Source organism: Nelumbo nucifera, chromosome 2 (assembly GCF_055504915.1).
Source record: "Nelumbo nucifera cultivar China Antique chromosome 2, China Antique-T2T, whole genome shotgun sequence".
In the NCBI taxonomy this organism is placed as follows: Eukaryota; Viridiplantae; Streptophyta; class Magnoliopsida; order Proteales; family Nelumbonaceae; genus Nelumbo; species Nelumbo nucifera.
In genome coordinates this window covers 26,277,692-26,297,712 of record NC_142650.1, presented here as the reverse complement: position 1 = coordinate 26,297,712, position 20,021 = coordinate 26,277,692, and the positions used below count along the sequence as shown (strand labels likewise).

Below are 20,021 nucleotides of genomic sequence, written 5' to 3'. Positions count from 1 at the left end.
TTATATTTTAAAATTTTTTCTTTATTTTAAGTAGTTTTTTCAAAAAAAAACTTTCAGTTAAAAAATTTGAGGATTTGAGTCCCTACGAAGAATCTCTCCGTTAGGGATCAGGGATGGAGAGTAATTTTTATCCCCGGTAAGAATTGGGGTTAGCTAGAAATGTGCCTACCCACGAAAAAAGGTCAGTGATAGCTACCTCCACTTAAAAAAAAAAAACACATTTCAAATGATGTAGATCCATAAAATGGGTTATTGTTTAAAAATAAAATTTGATTTAATCTCTTAAAATAAATAATAAATCTATATATCAAAAAATGTATCAAATAAAAAGCTAACCTAAATTTACAATATAAATAATGAGTGTAAAACAAAACTGATTAGAATATGTACTTAGTCCCATACGGGGTTGGTCAACCTGTAAATGTCTATGAATCAGAGAATGTATTATGCAATCATCCATCACTAGAAGCCAAGCCGGCCATACATCCATAACAAAGAGTTCATGCATGCATGGGGTCTTTGTTCTCATTACTCTCCTAACAAAAAATAAATAAATAATTGAATAAATTAATTTTCGTTAGTGTGTAAACAGAAAATGAGGATATTGCACCGGCTACACTTCAAATTAATTTTCTTCTCCAAAATTAAAATCTTACTCATTTAAGGTGTAGTAAAAAGAGAGAAACCCTAAAAAAAGATAGAGGATATTGCACATGCTACATATTTTAAATTCGTCTAAAGCTTATAGCCATAATATCTAGGCAGTGCTAGATTTTATCCCACGTGTTGTGTTTGTAACTGCCTACTGAGTGAGCAGCACGAGCTTGTTCTGAGTTTCACTTAATTTGGGGGAAGGTGGTCTGTGCATGAAAATAAAAGTTCTCAGTTAATTAATGGCGATATATGTATGTTGAAGGTGTGGACTTTGTACACTTGGGCTTCTCTAACAAATTGGATTCATCTCTGGACAATGGAGATGTTCTGAAACATGAATTCATTTGATTTTGAAATTTCCACATCAGCAAAAAATAACACATTCTTGAATTGTTGTGCTTTTGTTTTGAAAAGTAAAAACAAAAACAATTTTTGTATTATATGGATCAAATGAAAATATGTACATTAAACAAAAAGTTCAAAAACATGTTTTTTGTTTCAATTTTGGAAATAATAAAGCACATATATACAACCAAGAACATGTTCTCTGTTTCTTTTTCAAGCAGAAGCAGATGGTTTTGGATGTATATTTAGAATTCACAACAAGAGAAACAATTAAAGAGAACACCCACTTATTAATTGTAGTGAGTTGCTTAGGAATTAAGGAGCAGTATCCGATGGGGAGGTGAATAACGGTTAGAATAAATGAAGAGAATGCCAAGACATGCACTGATCTTGAAGTGAATAACATACCAAAAATAACAGCTCTACACAGAATCAGAGATCTTAATTAGAAGTTCAAAGCCTGAGTACTCCATTATAAATACATGACATGGGAGAGAGGTTTCATTGGGACAGTTTTATTTGTTCTACAGCTACAGCCTACAGCTAAAATGGTAATCTCTATATTACTACGACGTACTACAGCTAAAATGGTAATCTCCATGTTAGGATTATTGAGGTTCCAGAGAACTGCTAACATCCTCCGATAATTAATCAGGTTTCTTATCATGATTTTGATTGCAGGAACTTTTCTCCATTTTCATGATCTTATGCGCAGTACTATTGCCTGCGGCGTCGAGTAGTAGACTAGATGCCGGAGCCTATTTTGATGTGGTACATTATGGAGCCGTTGGAGATGGCAAAACCGATGATTCCAAAGTACACGCTACATATTTATTATACAATTTAATTAAAGCATGTGTGCGTGTGTGAGTGTTTGTTTGTGGTATAAAACATTTTAGGTCTATAAATTGTTTTTTTCTAATGCAACTGTTAAAAAGAAATTAAAAAAAAAAAAAAAACATGAGCAATGGCAAACACCCCCTGCAAATTAAGGGACATCATCCATCATTCACAAAGCCATACATTCTTTGGTTCTCAAAATAACCAGCAAAAATCAATGTTTTTAACCTCCTATTGATCTGTCACCCTGCTAGGATATATTTCTACTCCATTTAGCCCCTGAACCATTCCATTTCTGTTTTTTAACTATTTTCATCATCAATTTGATAGTTATCATATTTCATGCTTATTTTTATCTAATACGCTGATATATAATATTAGAGATATATTCAATTTTTTTATAAAATTTCTGTAATTTTTGTATTTTTTTCACATTATTTATTTATTCCTATATTATAATATGAATTCAGATCTACGCCCCACAACGTCCCACAGTACATTCCTGCCATGTATTGGAAACATCTCCCGATGATGACATCATGATTTCTGATGCATCATCGGGAGATGTTCCCAATACACAGCAGAGATGTGTTGTGGGACGCTGTGGGGCACAGATGTGAACTCTTATAATATACCATATATGATTTCACATGTTGATTTATTTGATCAAGATGGTTGAGCCACACTTACCCACCACTAGGAGTAAAATTGATTCCAGTTCTAGGTTGCTTTTAAAAACAATGGGAAAATGTTATATCTTTACTGACTACTTATTCTCATAAAAGCTATTTTAATTAATTAATTATTCATTTTATTAGTGATATATAATATTTTGATTTTTTTAGATTAATTTATTAATGGTTCTCTGATGGATAAGATTCAATTCAAATCAAAATGTTAATGGGTCAAGTTTAAATCTAGATATATCTGATTAAATCCAATCCATTTGCAATCTTATATAAGAACCTAAAGTTTTCTGGTATTGTGATCGATTTGAAGGCTTTTACAAAAGGATGGGCAGAAGCTTGTGGATGTACTTCTGGGACGCCTACCCTCTTCATCCCAGCCAAGAAGACCTTCTTGGTGTACCCAGTGCTGTTCAGTGGCCCCTGCAAATCCAATAAAATTTATGTGACGGTATAATCCTAAAATACTAATTAATGTTGCATAATATCATCATCTGGGCTGCTGACTCACACCCCGTAAAGACTGCAGTTCTAACTTGTAGCCCGATCGGTCTGGGTTAATTAGCCCACAACTTACCTAAATACGTTTCCAATTCATCTCCATTAGGCTCAGTTTGGATGGAGATTTTGCACTTTACATATTTATATTTGTACTTGATGAAGGGAAATTTGGCCTGACCTCGCCATCACTCGACGCGTGGCAAAAGTGAACAGCTCGGGGCAACAGAGCGCCCAAAACACCAAAAGAAAAAGGAGCACGAGCTCCCTACTAGGAGCCCGAGCTCCCTGCTAGGAGTCCGAGCTCACTACTAAGGACCCGAGCTCCCTACAAGGAGCCCAAGCTCTCTCCTAGGCCATAAACCTCGAGGCCGTGACACGAACTGGCCCATGGAAGCTCGGAGCACTCCCCAAACCGAACTCAAGACTTTGTCCCCCCCCCCCCCGTTACTCCGGCACTTTGCCTCCGAAACGCCAGACTAACCAAGCGTACCATACCTGACACCAAGGATGTCCGTTTCCAAGGGTGGCACACCTGACTGATTTGGGATCTGACGCTTGACAGCCGCACTTCAAACGGCCTCCTGCCACCGCCACCTGCCACCGTCATCACCAGCCGCAGAAACAGTTCCGACAAAAGGAGCAGTGGCGGTTCTGCCCGGCCATAAGGGATGACATCCAAACTGGCAGGATAGTTTGGATGACATCAGAGATAGTCAGGCCCGATCTGACAGAAGCCTGGAAGTGAGTGCGCGAGGTGGTTATAAAAGGCTCCCTACCTCCCAAGAACGAGGTATGCAAACTTTGCGCTATCTGGTTTATCTTGCCTTTGAAGGATTCTAACTTGAATTTCGGAGCCTCTACACCGGGTTCTCCCCGGAGCTTCTTCATCTCCCCCGTTTCAGGTCCCCAGTTACTCAATTCAGAGGCAAGGTCATTGACAGTTAAGACCGGCCGGATTGCGCATCATCAATTGGCGCCGTCTGTGGGAATACGCTTCAAAAAGCCTCCCTCCAAACTCTTATACCCCCTTTTTTCCTCTTCAAAAAACCCAACGCTCATGGCCTCTTCCAGCAACGCCGGACGCGGCACAGAGACAAACACCACCGGGGAACAGCTTCAAGTTCCCGTGGTGTGCGTTGGACAGTTCACCATCCCCCTTTCGGTGGATGGAATCCCCAGTTTAAATGCGCCACAAGCAGTGGCGCCCATAAACCTCCCTGCCACAAGCATCCCCTTTCCTCCCCCTATTGAGACAACCTTTACTGAACCGATTGTCGTCCCCCTGGCAGCCAGCCAAAACCGGTTGGACGACCTGATGCAGTGCATGCGGGCAATGCAAGCCCAAATGCAACAGTTTCAGCAACACCAGCTTCACCAGCACCAGGTGCTGCACAACATCTCCCAGTATCACTATCAACAGCAGTTCCCCCAACTGCCACAGAACCAACCACTACTTCCACCTTGCCACCCTGCTCCGAGGCCGGCCAAGGCCTCCCTGCAGGATGGACGCCCCCACCAAGGCAAGGCCTCCAGGCCCCAGAACACCCCTAATAGCCAGGCCTCTTCCCTAGGCCGAAGAGAGAAAAAAGTCATCCCCGCCTCGCAGCTCGCAGGCGGGTCGGGCACCTCGCTCGCGAGATCGGCACCTCGGCGCTCCAAGCCCGAGTTCCCACTCGCGGGAAACCGATTCAGCACACTAGCAGCAGCGGACTACCAGCATTCCGGGCCCATCGAGCTCGGTAGAACGGAGGCCAGCAGTGCGGGTACAAGGCCCACTCAACAGCGAAGGCGCCGTCGAAGTCGCCGAACCGCCACCCGTGTCCTGTCAGAGCTCAAAGGCAAAGAGACGAGCACGGACGAGGCAGGAGTCACCCCGATTCTCTCAGTTTCCTCCCCCCTCGCCTCAGAACTCCTGGCGGTCCCCTTGCCCAGAGATTTCAAGCTCCTGCCTCTGGACAAGTATGACGGGTCCTTCGACCCCAACAACCACATTGACGCTTTCCAATCCCAAATGCACCTCGCTAGGGCCAGCAAATCATGCATGTGCGTGGCCTTCACCACCACCCTCCGGGGGGTAGCCCGCACTTGGTACAGGAACCTGGCCCCCGGGTCGATAAAGTGCTGGGCTCAGTTCGTGCAGGTCTTCACCGCACACTTTGTCACCAGCAAACGGTGCCCTAGAGCAGAGGAAAGCATCTTCGGAGTAGTCCAAAGGGAAGGAGAATCCATACGGGGCTACATCAAGCGATTCAACGAAGCATGCTTGCAGATACTGCGGTTAGACCCCGCGGTGCAGCTCACGGCGGCAAAAAGAGGGGTAACGCACAAAGAATTCAAATGGCACATGGTAACTAATCAGCCCGCAACCGTAGCCGAATTCCTCAAGCTCGCGGACAAGTTCATGAGGACAGAGGAAGAAATCAACCAATGAACCGAGGGTGGAAACGAGAAAAGAAAGAGGGAAGGCGAGCCCTCTAACCCAGTCGACCGGAAAAACCCGGCCCGAGAGCCGAAGCCGAACCAGTCATTCCGAGCTCCCCTAGCAGTTCGGACGGATTACACGCCACTGAACACAAGGCAGACCGAGATCTTAATGATGACCAAAGACGCCCCATACGTGAAGTGGCCACCCCGCCTAAAGGGAAATCCGAACAAAAGAAATAAGAATTTGTATTGTAGTTTCCATAGAGATCATCGCGGATACTTGAGAAACTTTGTCCAGCACAACAGTAGTAACAATAAGGCAGATCGGCCAGGGGAGCACGAAAAGGATGCCCCCGAATCTAGCAGTGGGCCTGCCGAACCATTACAGCAACAGCCTCCGGTGGAGAGGCCAGTTCGAGGAACCATCCATGTAATCGTGGGAGGTTCGGTGGTAGCAGGGTGTACCTCGGCAGCAACTCGGACTTCAGTTCACGAAGCGGCCCTCGAGGAGCGGAACCCTCCAAAGAGACCAAAGAACGAAGAACCAATCTTCTTCACGGAGGACGACGCGCGAGGAGTCCGCTACCCCCACGATGGCACGCTTGTCATTAAACTAAGGATCAGCGACTTCGAGGTCAGGCGCACACTCGTAGATTCGGGCAGCTCGGCAGACATCCTCTTTAAATCAGCATTTGACCAGCTACAGCTACGGAGGAGCGAACTAAAGCCCGCGAACACTCCCCTGGTGGGTTTTAGCGGAGAGGAAGTCAGGCCCCTCGGGAAAATAACAGTACCTGTGGAAGTCGGCACATGGCTTTGCGCGGTCAGGCTCAACCACGACTTTCTGGTGGTCGCGACCCCCTCCCCATACAATGCCATAATAGGGCAGCCGATCACGCATATCCTATGGGCGGTGGTCTCCACCTACTATTTGGCCATGAAGTTCCCTACGGACTTCGGTGCGGGGGTAGCGCGGGGCGACCAGCTCGAGTCCCACAAGTGTTATGTTGCTGCCCTGAAGGGAAAAACCAAGGCAGCCGGCGACCTCGATCTGGAGCGGCCTGCGGAGCAAGGCGAGGAACGAACTTCGCCCACAGAAGAAATAGTCGCAATCCCGACTTCGCCTACGGACCCAACTCGCACACTCCAGATTGGTGCTTCCATCGAAGAACCCCTACGGACCAAACTGGTGAGTTTTTTATTTCAAAATTTATATATTTTTGCATGGTCCACGGCTGATATGCCTAGTATTGACCCTGGCCTTATAACTCACAAACTCAACACTGACCCTATAGTCAGACCCGTTAGACAGAAGAAACGCAACTTAGCCCTAGAGCGCTGAAGGGCAGTCGACGAGGAGGTCGAGAAGCTCCTCGCAGCAGACTTCGTAAGGGAGGTCCATTACCCGAGCTAGTTGGCCAACCCTGTGCTGGTAAAAAAGGCGAATGGCAAGTGGCGCATGTGCGTCGACTACACCGACTTGAACCGAGCTTGCCCGAAAGATTGCTTTCCCCTCCCCAGAATTGACCGCCTAGTGGACGCGACCTCGAGACATGAGTTGCTAAGCTTTCTGGACGCCTACTCAAGCTACAACCAAATCCGGATGGACCAGTCCGATGAGGAAAAAACTAGCTTCATAACCGAGTTCGGGCTGTACTGTTACAAGGTCATGCCCTTCGGATTAAAAAATGCCGGGGCGACCTTCCAAAGACTTGTAAATAGGCTGTTTCGACCTCTGATTGGCACCAAGATAGAGTGCTATGTAGACGACATGGTCGTCAAGACACAGTTTTCACAAGAATTAATACAAGACTTAGATTCTGTCTTCCAAATCCTGCGTCAGTTTAGCATGAAATTGAACCCCAACAAATGTGTCTTTGGCGTCACCTCGGGCAAATTCCTGGGCTACATTGTCAATCGGCGCGGTATTGAGGCCAACCCGGACAAGATAAAAGCCATCCTAGATATGAGACCACCTCGGAAAGTAAAAGAAGTTCAGAGGCTAAACGGCCGCATAGCCGCTCTAAGCCGCTTCATGTCCAAGTCAGCAGACCGCTGCCTACCTTTTTTCAAAGCAATCAAAGGCAAAGGGTTCGAGTGGACCCAAGACTGCCAACTCGCGTTTGACGAGCTAAAAGGTTACCTCGCCAGTGTGCCAACCTTATCCCGGCCCGAGGAGGGCGAAGTCTTAGAACTGTACCTCTCAGCAAGCGATGAGGTGGTCAGTTCGGTACTAATAAAGGAAACAGACCGGGTCCAGCGACCCATATATTATGTTAGTAAAATTTTGCAGGGAGCAGAGACAAGGTACCCACAGATAGAAAAGCTAGCATATGCACTGGTAATAGCAGCTCGGAAACTCCGCCCGTACTTCTAGGCTCACACCGTCACCGTCCTGACTGACAAACCTCTGAGACAAGTTTTACTCAAACCCGAGGTTTCCGGTCGACTGACGAAGTGGGCCATCGAACTCAGCGAGTACGATCTCCAGTACAAGCCGATAACTGCCATTAAGGCCCAAGCCTTGGCAGATTTTATCGCAGAATGCACGTTTAGCCCCGAAGCCCCTGAGCCGGTCGAGCCCGAGGTCCCCAGTTCGGGCGAGCTCGGAGCTCCCAAGCCAATCGAGTCCGAACCCCGTGGAGTAGCAGCCAGCGTAGCATCTCTCCTGGTTAGACCAAGCGCGAACTGGGATGAGGAGCCCTGGATCCTTCACGTAGATGGCTCCTCGAACCAGCAAGGCAGCGGGGCTGGAATAGTGTTATGCGGTCCGAGCGGGACAACGTTGGAAAATGCACTACGCTTTGAGTTCGCGGCATCCAACAACGAGGCGGAGTACGAGGCACTGATAGCCGGGCTGAACCTAGCACACAAGGTTTGAGCAAAGCACACATAGTTATCTGCAGTGATTTCCAGCTCGTGGTCAACCAGGTTACGGACAAATATGAAGCACGCGAGCTCACTATGATTGCATACTTGGAAAAAGTAAAGGAGGCTCTGCTCAACTTCCAGTCACACTTCATCAGGCAAATCCCGAGGTCAGAGAACACCGAGGCCAATGCCCTATCCCGGTTAGCCAGCACGAGTCACAACGCCATGAGAACCGTGTACATAGAGGACTTACCTCGGCCCAACATTCTCGGTGGGGCAGGAGAGGTCGCTCCCGTCACTGAAGCAGAGCCGAGCTGGATCAACCCACTCGCGAGCTTCCTGCTAGACGGAACCCTCCCTGCAGATCGCAACACAGCCAAGAGGGTGCAGCGCCAGGCAGCCAAATACGTCATGATAGACGAACGGTTGTACCGACGATCCTACACGCTCCCCTACCTACGGTGCTTGTGCCCAACCGAAGCCGAGCTGGTACTCCGCGACACTTATGAAGGCTTGTGCGGCGGACACCTGGGGGGCAGAGCCCTCGCCCAAAAAGCACTACGACAAGGATACTACTGGCCAACGATGAAGACAGAAGCCATCGAGCTCGTCAGAAAATGCGACAAATGTCAGAAGCATGCCAATATCCACCATCAGCCCGCTGCCGACCTCAAATACGTCACCAGTCCATGGCCCTTCGCCCAATGGGGCATCGACCTTCTGGGGCCATTCCCACTAGCGACAGGCGGGAGAAAATTCCTAGTGGTGGCCGTAGATTACTTCACAAAGTGGATAGAAGTTGAACCTCTGGCAACAGTTACAGCACGAAACATACAGAACTTCTTTTGGAAGAACATAGTATGTCGCTTCGGGCTACCTCGGGTACTGATCTCCGACAACGGCAAACAGTTCAAGGATATCAAGTTCCAAGAATGGTGCCAAAGTATGGGAATTAGTCAGAACTTCACGTCGGTCGCACACCCGCAGGCAAATGGCCAAATAGAAGTAATGAACAGAGCCATCCTCCGCAGACTGAAAGCACGACTAGACCGAGCCAAAGGGTTATGGGCAGACGAACTACCAAGTGTTCTATGGGCTCACCGAACCACGGAAAAAACCGCCACAGGAGAGACCCCCTTTTAACCTCACCTACGGCACCGAGGCGGTGATCCCGGCAGAAATCGAAGTACCTACGCTGCGACTAGAAGCATACGACGAGCAGACAAACGAAGGCGAGTTACGCACCAACCTCGACCTACTGGACGATGTGAGAGACCTCGTGCACATCCGAACTGCGGCCTACCAGCAAAAAGTAGCTCGGTACTATAACGCCAGAGTAAAGAAGAGGAACTTCCGCGCCGGCGACCTGGTTCTCCGTAAGGTCATGGTGCCCAAACCCGGCGTAGGGAAACTTGGACCAAATTGGGAAGGACCCTACAGAGTAAAGAAAGCAATCGGGGGGGCATACGAGCTTGAAACTCTAGAGGGAAAACGAGTACCCCGAGCATGGAACATTATCAACCTAAGGCGATACTACCTATAGACCAACAAGTACCCCGAAGCCGAGGTAGAAAACGAACTAGTAGAGGACCAAAATAGTCTGTTCGGCAAAAAACACAGCTCGAAGACAGGACAACCAACACTTGAGCAAAAAGGCCATTTCATTTCAGATAATGAGGTGTACAAAAAAAAAAGACCATTTCATTTTTTACAAGTCTGGGGCTACTTCTTCGTTATCAGAAGCCACTTCGACGATACCCGAAGGCCCTGCCTCCCCCTCGGAGTCCGGTTCACCATCCGCAGCGTTGGCCATCTCCTGAGTAATACGTGAAGTGGATATGGCGTTGATGTCGAGCTCAGGGTACGTATTCCGGATCATCCACCGGCTTAGCTTGAAACCCCTCCTGTAGGAGTCCACCATCAGATCATCGAAGTCCGGTGAAGCAATATAATCACTAACAGCTTTCTTCTTTGCATCTTCGATGCCTTGAGAGAAGATCTGAGTCTTCTCCCTGATATCCTCCTGAAGATACTCGACCTGATGCTGTAGGTCCAGCTTCAATTCCGCCATATGTTTCACAACCACTCCCATAGCCTCAGCATCTTTCTAAGACCTCGCCTGCCTAGACCGCGCGAGGCGAGCAGCCTCAGTAGCAGCACGAGCAGCCTCCTCGGCAGCTTGCGCCTGCCTCGAGCTCCTCTCCACCTGGTTCACCAAGGCGTGAATAGAAGAGTTCACCTATCGAAAGGAAGCAAGTGATCAGAGGAACGAATAGAAGAATAAAAGTCGAAGAACTCTAAAAAGGGAGATCACTTACCACCATGGCATGGGTAACGGCACGGCAGGCCACTTGGTGCAGAGGAAGATCGGTCCACGCCGTGACTTCCTCAGGGAAAATGGCCTCCTTACTCCTCTGAAGAGCGTGAGTAGGCGACAGCACACTCCTAAAGTCCCCCGGGGCCCCCGAGCCTGATGGCCCAGCTCGCGTTTGGGCAGACCCAGAGTAGGCGGGAGCCCCAGACGGCTCCTGCATAGGAGGAACCATCTCGGGCTCCATAAGCTGATCCTCCGCCGAATAGTCCGGCACCTCAGGCTCTGCACCCTGGGGTAGCTCGGTGCGAGTTCGCTTAGCCACCCGTTTTCTTCTCTTTATGCCCTGGAACAAGTGCCCACCTCGGGTCCCTCGAGAGTCCATCGCACCTGCGAAAAGGAGTTCGGCATCAGTAAAACAAGCAAGAGGAGCAAGACGATTGCTAGGGGAAGAACCTACCCGAACTCAGGCCAGCAGCAACGAGCTTGGCCTCCGTCAGATACTGTTGACACTTCAGCCCAAGCCGCGCCCATTGACGGAGGCCCTTCACCGTCTCTTTGTCAAGTGTGACGCCAGAGTCGGGAGCGGCCATCCCTCAACTGGTCTGAAGCGGCCACCCCAGCGCGCTTCGCACCCCAAAATAGTCCCGCTTCCACGCCGGGACCTTATTAGGGAGTTCGTGTAAGAGGTTGAAGCCAGGGCGAGGAGACAGGTAGTATGCCCGCCTACGCCCAGGAAGGGGACCCGCTTGCTTTTTAAGCATTAAAATAGAAGAAAAAATCTCCAAGTCCAAAGAAAAGTTCTCCTCGCAGAATAGGGAGATCGTCCCCACTAAATTCCTAATGGAGTTCGGGTGAAGCTAGCCGACCGTCACACCGAAGTGATTCAGGACCTCGACAAGAAGAGGATGGAAAGGCAGCCACAGCCCCGCAGCAAGCTGCTCCCGGAATATCACGATCTCATCAGGACCGTGTTCCCAAGGAAAGCTACCCGTAGGGATAAAGTAGGCGAACTCCCCGGGCAAGTTATAGTAGTTTATGAGGGATTGGAGTCCCTCAGGCGTCATGGTCGAAGGTCCGAACTGGTCTGGAGCCCGACCCCGACAAGAGGTGGACGCAAAACTACACGAGGCCCCTCGACCTATGGGTTCAACCTCTTCCTCAAGATCTACATCAGGCTCACTAGAACTACTGGGGGATGCAAAACAATTCGTAGAACCTGCATCAGACCCGCTTGGACTGTTTGAGCCATCTGAGCTAGACATCAGGGGGTAGAAGACGGGCTCCAGGAAAAGAACTCACCCGGGAAGAAGACTGGAGTAGACCATGAAAGCTCAAACAAGAGGAACCTGGGACGCGAGCTGAAGAGCCTGGACGCGAACTGAAACTTTGACGCGAGCTCGAGAGATACAGTAGCGGTGACTGGGGTCCTCCCCCCTTGCTATTTATACCACAGCAACCGAAAAACAACGATCCAGATCGAAGCCGATCCAACGGCCCCCAATCGCGCTGACCGCACGTCCTCCGAAGCCGAGACGTGACCAGCGCACGCCTTTTCGAAACTGACAGGGTGTCAGCGCACGTCTCCCCACAGTAAAAGCGGCTGCAGCACGATTCCCGAAATTTGAGAAAAACGGCTACCGTCATGTCTCCCAAACGCGCGCCTTTTTGAAATCAAACCAAAGTGCGCGCCACTAGCTGAATAAAATTCAAGTTACGGGCCAAAATCCTCTCGCCTTAGGAACTCACCGCGCCAAGACCCTTGGCGCAGGGAGTGGGGGGCAATTGATGAAGGGAAATTTGGCCCGACCTCGCCATCACTCGACGCGTGGCAAAAGCGAACAGCTCGGGGCAACAGAGCGCCCAAAACACCAAAAGAAAAAGGAGCACGAGCTCCCTACTAGGAGCCCGAGCTCCCTACTAAGAACCCGAGCTCCCTGCTAGGAGCCCGAGCTCGCTACTAAGGACCCGAGCTCCCTACAAGGAGCCCAGGCTCTCTCCTAGGCCATAAACCTCGAGGCCGTGACCCGAGCTGGCTCATGGAAGCTCGGAGCACTCCCCAAACCGAACTCAAAACTTTGTTCCCCCCTGTTACTCCGGCACTTCGCCTCCGAAACACCAGACTAACCAAGTGTACCATACCTGACACCAAGGATGTCCGTTTCCAAGGGCGGCGCACTTGACTGATTTGGGATCTGACGCTTGACAGCCGCACTTCAAACGGCCTCCTGCCACCGCCACCTGCCACCGTCATCACCAGCCGCAGAAACAGTTCCGACAAAAGGAGCAGTGGCGGTTCTACCCGGCCAGAAGGGATGACATCCAAACTGGCAGGAGCTCAGAGATAGTCAGGCCCGATCTGACAGAAGCCTGGAAGTGAGTGCGCGAGGTGGTTATAAAAGGCTCCCTACCTCCCAAGAACGAGGTATGCAAACTTTGCGCTATCTGGTTTATCTTGCCTTTGAAGGATTCTAACTTGAGCTTCGGAGCCTCTACATCGGGTTCTCCCCGGAGTTTCTTCATCTCCCCCATTTCAGGTCCCCAGTTATTCAATTCAGAGACAAGGTCATTGACAGCTAAGACCGACCGGATTGCGCATCATCAGTACTCTTTCCAAATAGAGCATTAGGGTCAACTGCCTTAACCTAATTTAGATTGCAGTTGGATTTGTTATGGAATTTGCTCATCAATTGATGCATCCATTCCCTTCTTATTTTTTGTTCATGTAAATTAATTATTCTATACTTCATGTTCATACACATACTCTTTTTTTTTTTTCTTTAAGCTCAAATTGGGAAGAGCACTACAGTGTAAAACCTTGTATTTTGTATTACTTTGTATTTTTAAACCTTCTGTACTCTTTCCAAACCAAGTCTTAGGCTCCATTTGTCTCCAATGCAAATTCATTTACACTAGTTAAATTGCATAGGAGTGCAAATTTTGGTTTTATTTGCTTCCAAGTGTCAATTTACTCTATTTTAGGCTTTATTTCTTCATTTGCTCTCTAAATTAATGAATGGAAGTAAAACCTAAAGCAAAAGTAAACCAGAATTTGCCATCAAATCATTTGCACTCTCAGGCTTTTGCCTCAGTACAAATGAAATTGCACTGGAAACAAACTAAGCCTTACTTGGGGGAAGTTTTGAGTTAACTCCATTTTAACAAGAGTATCTGCAATGGTGACCCAGGTCTTAGGGAACATAATAGCACCAGTGAAATCAGGATGGACTGGCAACATGCCAGATACGTGGCTCGATTTCAAGAATGTCAATGGCCTAATCCTTGATGGATCAGGAAAATTTGATGGACAGGGTTCTTCTTGGTGGAAATATGTAAAATAATTTTTTCTCACATTTATTTCATCCTCTCCTTTCTATACCCACATATTTTCTTTTTCTTCATGCTAATTTCAGCCTAATATTCTTTATTTTTTCAGGATTCAAATGGCCATCTACCTACGGTATATATGATCCTCTTCTCTATACATTTATGGCGCCTCATATATCTGGTTTTTCCTTTTTCTTCTAAATACTGAGTTTATATCTGTTTCTTCTTGATGGAAGGCTCTTGGATTCCATGGTTGTAATGGGCTTCAGCTAAGTGGGTTGTATCATGTTAACAGCCCAAAAAATCATATCACCATAAATAATTGTGATGGCGTAACCATCTCCTATCTCAATATAATAGCCCCTAAGTACAGCCCTAACACAGATGGTATTGACATTTCATACTCAAAAAACATTCAGATACAACACTCAAAAATTGCAACTGGTAAGTGGTAAACTGCTACTCTTTTTCCCCTTCTTTTCTTTCTATTAGAGTCCTGACCTTTCCCCTATTAGCTTTTTATATATGAACGAAAGTTCAAATTTTAAAACGTATCAATCGATACATATTGTATCATATTGGAAGCTTTCTGATACGTCTCTATAGAGAGTGTTTTGGGTCAGATTAGGGAGGGACAACGAGTTGAGCTTTTCACGAGCTGCTCGAACAGTCGATACATATTCTTGGAGTAGAGATATTACTTGGCAGATTTAGGGAAAAACTAATGTTGGACCAGTAGAAGGATGTTTGTTGGATCGTCTAATATACAAGAACTTTAAAGCATCTTATTGTTGGTTTCAAAAGCAAAAAAATTTCTTAATTACATCAAACTAAAAATATTTACACCCTGTTTGGCTATGTTTTAAGGAAGTGTTTTTGTTTTTGTTTTTTTTTTTTTATGATATGGCATTTATTCAAAACAAGAAAAACAAAAACATTCATATGCAGAACAACTAATTCCAACTATAGTTGCAAATAAATAAATGGTCGACAAATTGATGGGATTTTTACTGATACTGACTAGAATGACTAGCAAACTGTTGGGATTTGCTGGTACAGTTTTCTCTTTTATAATGGACCAAGCATCTACACTACAAGAAAAACCGGCTAAGCCGGCGGTTTAAAAAAGCACCGGCTTAGATGTGTCTAGGCCTGCGTTTTAATCAATATTGCCGTCTATTAGTTAAATAAAGCAAAAGGCCAATTTGGACCGGCGGTTTTATAAATTAAACCGGTCATAACCCAATACGGAACCGGTTCAAAATTACAAAAATTTTGAAAATGGGGCCGCTAATATTGTTTCGTGACTTGATTAGACGCAGAGTTCCCGCATTTCCTTCTTCAACGTGAGGGAGTCTGCAGTACCTCCTTCCTTATATTTGGAGTTTCCCCTTCGAGCTTAGTATTCTTCCTATTCTTGGAGTTAATTTCCTAATCGAATTGGATTACACATTCCGAGTTCGTCTCTGCCCTTTCTCTTCTAGTTTCTTGATAAACACAAACCTTGAGTTCCCCTTAATCCCAAAGCTTTAGGGTTTTGAATTCTTTGATGATAAATAGGGTTCTGATCGAAGAAAGAGAAGAAAGGGGTTAGCATCATCCTGACTTGGAGCATCCGATTGATATACTTCAACCGATTGGAGGATAAGTTTATTGAAGGAAAAAGCTGCTCCATTCATACCACTTCAACGGCACAGCAAGGTATGGTGCATTCGTTATTTTCATTTTGATAGTCTAGTTTAGTCTATGTGAGTTGTGGTTGATTTTGAGCTTCATCAAAGCCTGAAGGGGTTTTCGTGGAGATTTACGGTTTAGTAGAGCAGAAAGTCAACACGATGAAGAAGTGTAAGAGAAGGAAGGAAGATATTGCAGAGGATTTCTGCTTCATCTGCGAGGATGGGGGATTCCCTATTATCTGTGATCATAAGTGAGCCTTAAAGCATCGCATTTTGATCTTTCTAATGACTTACGATTTTATCATATTGGATGCATTAACAATTTTGTTGTTTTCTTTCTTTAGTTGGGGTTCTGCATGCTGGGTGTTAAAATTTATTCTCATGTTTTCTACTCTCGTTTTAGTGTTAATTTTTCATTTTCCTTTTCGTCGTAATTTTTGTTTGTCCATCCTACTTATCAAAGCTCAGAAGTCGGGCTGGCAAGCATGAGAACACAGGTTCAAGTCCGAGGGCAGCTACTTTGTGCGAAAAAAATGACAAAGGTTAAGACCATACCGAGTCTACCCCCGCCAAGAACCCAGATGGCTGGGACCAACATTGAGTAATGGCCTTAATGTCTTGTACAATGTTTGACTGTATAGCTTTGGGGTCTATTTTGCCCCTTTAATGAAATCACTTTACCTTCAAAAAATAATTTCGTATTCTGTATCCAAAGTTCCTAATCATCTCAAACTGCCAGAGTAGCTTCTACCACTTGTTGATGAAGTTAGAAAATCATTGTAAATCTGAAATGTATTTGGAAAAAAGAATGTTGTATATTAGCAGAACTTGCATAGAGGAATTATATCTGTAAGAGAAATATATCAAGAATAAAAGAAAGATTTCAAATTAACTTTCATACTGTTGCATAGAGGAATTATATCCTTTTTGCATAGAGCATTCATCTAATTAACTTTCTTACTGTTGTTTCTGTTATTCCAATTATAAAGATTTCAAATTGTTTAACACATTCCTAGTTTCATCACTTTGTGGATGAGGTGATGGCTTTTGCATTAGCTGCATATTGATTCCATACATTATGGTTTCTATCTTGACTACCACTTGTTCTGTTCCATATAAAGTAGTTATGTTTACAGCTCTTCTTGATACATATATGGTAAGATGCTTTTCTTGTTTAGTAGATTGCAAAGGCAAAGAAAAATTGATGACCTTAATGGGCAGGACCACAGGGTTATGCATTTGTATTATTTAATTTAAGAGGCAAAACCTTTACAGTAAAATATAAATGAACAGAATATTGTTCTCTGCTCGATAATCTGGATTTCTAAGAAACTAGTTATTTGATTATTTTACCTAGAGAGCACATTATGAAGATTCTGTCCTTTTTATTCACATTATTATTTGGAAATATTTCCTGGGTATTTTTTTTTTGGTGCTGATATGATGGACTGACTCGCTGTACTAGGAAGCAGTGAGATGTGCAGATGTTAAAGGGGAGAAAGACGGTTCAGCCCAGGGTCAGAATTTGTAGGCCCTAAGTACTGTTGGGGTAGGTGCCAGCTTGGAATTGATGCCAATTCACGGGCGGGCGTTGGTGCATAGAGTGTGGGTTGTTGACATTTTGAATGTTTATAGCTCTGTAGTGGAAATCAGAAATCTGCATTGGGCCTGTCCATACTTTTCCGGATGTTAAAGAGATTGCTGATACCATCAAAGAACGAGGAAGTTGTTATAATTCATAAACTGTAAAAAGGGAAACCGACCATTCCAACCCATGTTTAAAAAATTTGGAATCAATTTTAACAGTAGATGACCTTCAAACTCAGGAACTACAGGGAGGATTTATCATGGGGTGTGTTGCTACATAACTCATATTCTTTCTTTTTTTTTTTCATTAGTTGCATGATCTGTGAGTAATCTATAATTATTAAGAGAAAACCTATACCATTAGAAGTTTGTTTTTAAACCAATGATGCATAATGGTAGTCTTATCATTTTGAACAAATTTTCTTGTGCAAATCCTCATGAGTTATAGGTCTTTTAGAGAGAAGCCACCTATTTAGATCCTGCATAAACATTTCTAAGTAATGTAATGACCTTGAGAGAAGTAGAGGCAAGCCTCCTATGAACTTAGTTGTATGCTGGATGCCACCCTGATTGAGCCTCCTCTCTTCGAAGTCTGGCCTGTTTGTACATATTAAACCCAACTCTTTGATTATATCAATCAGTGTTTTGCATTTAATTTGCTTTGATTTATGCCAAATTATCTATAAGAAAGTATTCATGCTGGAATAGATATTAAAGTTAGTTTGATACTATGAATATGATATTTTTTTACGTTTGAGACGAATGGCAACTTATTTGTTCTTCAAGTTGATCTTCTGACTTGCTTAATGGTTATTCCAGGAGGGCTTGCAGAGATTATGATGTTCCAGAGCCTTCTTTTGGGTGGAAGATCAGAGGTATATGACCAATACAGGGATTGGCGGCTTGATGTTGATAATATGACATATGAGTAATTGCTTGAACTGGGAGATAAAATTGGATATGTAAATACTGGTTTAAGAGAAGATGAGACATTCCATTGCTGCAGAAAAATTAAGCACTCCTTTATGGAGGATCTGCAATCGCATATTCCCACTAAAACAGATTGGAAATGTAGCATTTGTCAAGAAGAATATGTAGTTGATGATGAGGTGGGAAAGCTGGACTGTAGCCACAGTTATCACCTATTTTGTGTAAAGCAATGGCTTCTGCAGAAGAATGCTTGCCCTGTCTGCAAGGCTGTTGTAGCAGCTCAATACTAAGATTGGAAATCATTCAAGAATATGATGCTGATAATGAGATGGGAAAGCTGGATTGTAGCCAGAGCTGTCACATGTTTTTTTTGAACCAGTGGCTTCTGGAGTGCTTGCCCAGCAGCCATGCTGCCAAGTGCCAGCTCAATATTAAGATTGACTTCATTTGAACCTCAGTGTCTGCCAATGGGTATTGGATCAGTGTTTCTCCTTTATTGCTTTTTGTACAGCTTTCGACTGAAATAAGCATGCATCCAATCTTTGTTGGGTAATTCCTCTACCCGTTTGTCTAATATAATATATTAGGTTTTTGTGGGAGCCACAAACACTTGAAAGTTTGCGGCTGTTGTCATCACCATTTCATGGGCAACATTTACATTTCATTCAGTAGTTTTGGTTCCTGTGAGATGAAAATACTTTTAATACAGTCAAAAGTTACCATTCAAAAAAAAATAGTTATATTTAATTTATTTATCATTTTGATTCTTCTGTCTAATGTTAATAGAACTCACATATATATGGAGGTGAAACAAGGATCTACTGCAATGACAAAAGCTGAGCAGTCGCAGGATTAATTTCAGTGATACTGATGAGACTGCATCAAGACAGATGATGATGAAAGAATCTATCCCCAAATCCTCAAATAAAGCCAGCAGCAAAAGTAAGAGCATAATTGGACTGGTAGATGGTGAACCTGAGGATGGAAATAAAACAGGAAAGAAGAGAAACCTTGGAATAAAAATGGAATCACCAAACCTGCATCAAGTGTTCAGTTAATTATAATGCTTCCACTACTACTTACTATTTTCCTTTTTATTTCTTTGCCAATGGAGATACTTTCTGGGAGCCAATTTGCACTGAAAATTGCATTCAACACCGGATGGGAATGCTGTAGATGACTTCCCTTCATCTTATGAGTAGGATAAAAAGTCCTGCAGTTGGAAGAAAATTGAGACAGTACCTACTCTGCCCATATTTCTGAAGGTAATGTTTAATACTATACTAGAGATGGGTTTCTTTAGCTGAAAATTTTCAAGTTTTCACAAATTCTGTAGCTCTAGGGTGTAATAAGAAATGGTTTAACTTCCATGGTTGTTGTCTGCAGTTCCAGGATGTCAAATACAAGGTAGTTATGAACAAGAGAAGAAGCCCAGATGCTCAGAAGTACATACTCTATGGGATTACAAGTTCAGTACAACCGGGTTCGTGCAATAACATTCAGTACAACCGGGTTCGTGCAATAACTCTATGAGTCTAGAGTTCATCCAATAAGTGAAGCTGAAGATGTTGAAATGACAAACAATGTAAATGAATCACAAATAACATCAAGGATTCAAAACTAGGAAGTTTATATCATGATTGATCTAATCCTTGTTATATATTTGATGGAAAGATTGCCTTGGTTGATCAATATGTGGCTAGCTTTTTGTACAAGCGCAGTTGGAGGATGTGGCCTTGTAATAGACTAACAGTAATATGTGTGCAATGTAAAGTGTGAACACTCTTTAATGATTGTATTGAATTCTTGATTAGAATTGCAAATCGGATTTTAGATTATTAGAATTGATTGTATTGAATTCTTGTTTCA

At 44.8% G+C, this 20,021-nt stretch overlaps 1 protein-coding gene and 1 long non-coding RNA gene across 7 annotated transcripts; both read left to right on the top strand.

Moving 5' to 3' along the window:
• Window positions 1-1,547: 1,547 nt before the first annotated feature.
• On the top strand, window positions 1,548-14,414 carry LOC148802020 (putative polygalacturonase At3g15720). Its single transcript, XM_088897808.1, has 6 exons — window positions 1,548-1,589; window positions 1,681-1,815; window positions 2,839-2,976; window positions 13,821-13,964; window positions 14,069-14,092; window positions 14,196-14,414. Exons 1-6 carry the CDS (start codon window positions 1,548-1,550, stop codon window positions 14,412-14,414), a joined length of 702 nt encoding a protein of 233 aa, XP_088753934.1.
• Window positions 14,415-15,259: 845 nt separating this feature from the next.
• LOC104595375 (uncharacterized) lies at window positions 15,260-20,021 on the top strand. 6 transcript variants are annotated; one of them, XR_016082109.1, is made up of 5 exons: window positions 15,260-15,417; window positions 15,520-15,660; window positions 15,741-15,886; window positions 18,042-19,417; window positions 19,539-20,021. It is a non-coding gene; the product is annotated as an uncharacterized LOC104595375 (long non-coding RNA). The 6 variants fall into 6 exon arrangements; XR_016082107.1 differs by adding an exon at window positions 17,101-17,184 and having other exon boundaries at window positions 15,264-15,660; XR_734875.3 differs by having other exon boundaries at window positions 15,265-15,660; window positions 18,042-18,701; window positions 18,939-19,417.

Excerpts from the sequence above, each read along its gene's own strand:
- LOC148802020 (XM_088897808.1), top strand. The coding sequence starts at position 1,548 with ATGGTAATCTCTATATTACTACGACGTACTACAGCTAAAATG. Across the intron at positions 1,590-1,680 it reads GACGTACTACAGCTAAAATG|GAACTTTTCTCCATTTTCAT; the intron begins GTAATCTCCATG and ends TTTTGATTGCAG. Across the intron at positions 13,965-14,068 it reads GTTCTTCTTGGTGGAAATAT|GATTCAAATGGCCATCTACC; the intron begins GTAAAATAATTT and ends TTATTTTTTCAG.